The 1,536-nt window shown below is 61.2% G+C and overlaps 1 protein-coding gene across 2 annotated transcripts in view; it reads right to left on the bottom strand.

Moving 5' to 3' along the window:
- Positions 1–959: 959 nt before the first annotated feature.
- The window catches only part of KIF3C (kinesin family member 3C), an 11,046-nt gene continuing 10,469 nt past the window's right edge, over positions 960–1,536 (bottom strand). Inside the window, exon 8 of one of the 2 annotated variants that reach the window (XM_074582229.1) lies at positions 960–1,328. In XM_074582229.1, coding sequence (XP_074438330.1) covers positions 1,235–1,328 — 94 coding nt within the window. In that variant the 3' untranslated portion in view covers positions 960–1,234. The remainder of the gene's footprint in view (positions 1,329–1,536) is intronic. The other variant, XM_074582228.1, reaches the window with a different exon arrangement.

Here is a 1,536-nt window from a genome sequence, read left to right as displayed (position 1 = left end):
CAAGGACCCACCTGCCCTATATCAAATTGCCGAAAGCTGACCCACCCAGGGACACCGAGCGACGTCCTGGCACCTATATGTGCTGCTGCCGGGGACGGGTTTCAGGTCGCCCGAGTGGCCTCGTGGCTTTCCCCCTCTCATCCATTACCTGTTTCACGTCAATCCCTCCATGACCCACACAATCACCAATAAAGTTCTCCCACCTACGAGGTGACCTCCACATGGTATTACCCAGCCTGGAGGGGAGCGATGGTGACATCACTCCTCTGGGCATCACCGTCTTGTCCTGCGTTTCTTCATTGCCTTCAGTTGCCAGGATGGTGACGCTCTCACCTCTGGTCTCCCTTAGGTAGCCTTGCTGTAAGGAGCTGAACACCCACTTAGTCAGGGTGGTGTCAGGCAGCGGGACAGGACAGGACCAGCCGTCTCCAGAGCGTGGCACAGTGGACGAAGTCCCGGCACCACCGGCACCGGCTCGGTTTGGTTAATCTGCAAGTCCCCTCTGTGGATGGAGCTGGCGTTCCTGCAGTGACAGCCATGCCCAGAAGTCAATGAGATGTCATTGCTGCCAACGGTGTTGACACAGGTTGGAGAGTCCCTCTGGGCCTCTGACAAGCCCAGCGCAAGGTGCTGCCACCACGAAGTCTCCAAATCCCTGCAGAAATCGCCACGTTCCCTGGGATCCAGCAGAGCAAATGCAGCACCAGAGTCCAGGGCTGCCTCACCTTCTGCCAAAGCCACCAGCGAGGGGCACGTGCCCTCTCCTGCCGGCTTCACAGAGTCTGACGGTGGGCAGTACACCGGCGGTGCCCACCCCGGTGGTGTCCCCGTGCCCCAGCCCCTGCGCGGGGGCTGCGGCGGCGGCGTGGGGAGGGCTGGGAGCTGAGCGTACCCGAGGAGCCGCCAGCCCTGGGCGTCCTCCAGTCCGAACGCGCCTCCTGACTGCGCATCAACCACTCCATAAATAAATACGTTAAATAAATAAAGTGACAGATCCAGATCGGGGAGGAGGAAAGGGGGGGATGGGGGGCGCAGAGGGAAGGAGGGGGCAGCTCCCCTCACCCCGGGGGCTGTTTGTGAGCGTCTCACACAAACACACGCGCACACAAAGTAGCTGAAGACAAAGACGAATTGGGACCGGTGGAGATGCTGCCGGCTGGAGCCCCTTCCTCGCCGGTCGGCGGGGCACAGTCCTCGCTGCGAGGCGGTGCGGGGGACGGGGGGGTCCGGGACGTCACTCCTGAGCTGGCATCGTGGCGGCGCGTGGGGAGCTGGAGGTGAGGGAGACATGCGTGGTTGAGGATGGCAGTGACCGCGGCGTCTGGCACCTGGAGGGGGGGGACGAACAGAGAAAATCTGGTTTCTTTCTCCTTCCCCTTCCCCTCCCTCCTGCTCTCCCCAAAATCCAGCCATTTTCTCAGTCACTGGCTACGTGGGCAGCACCACCGCGCTGGGCCGGACAACACCTTGCGTCTTATCATCTGGGATAAACGTATGTCATCGAATCACGGAATGGTTTGGGTGGGAAGGGATCTT

The sequence above is a fragment of the Larus michahellis genome, chromosome 3 (assembly GCF_964199755.1).
Source record: "Larus michahellis chromosome 3, bLarMic1.1, whole genome shotgun sequence".
Classification (NCBI taxonomy): Eukaryota; Metazoa; Chordata; class Aves; order Charadriiformes; family Laridae; genus Larus; species Larus michahellis.
Note: the sequence above shows the minus strand (reverse complement) of the source record. Positions and strands in the feature narration are given on the sequence as shown.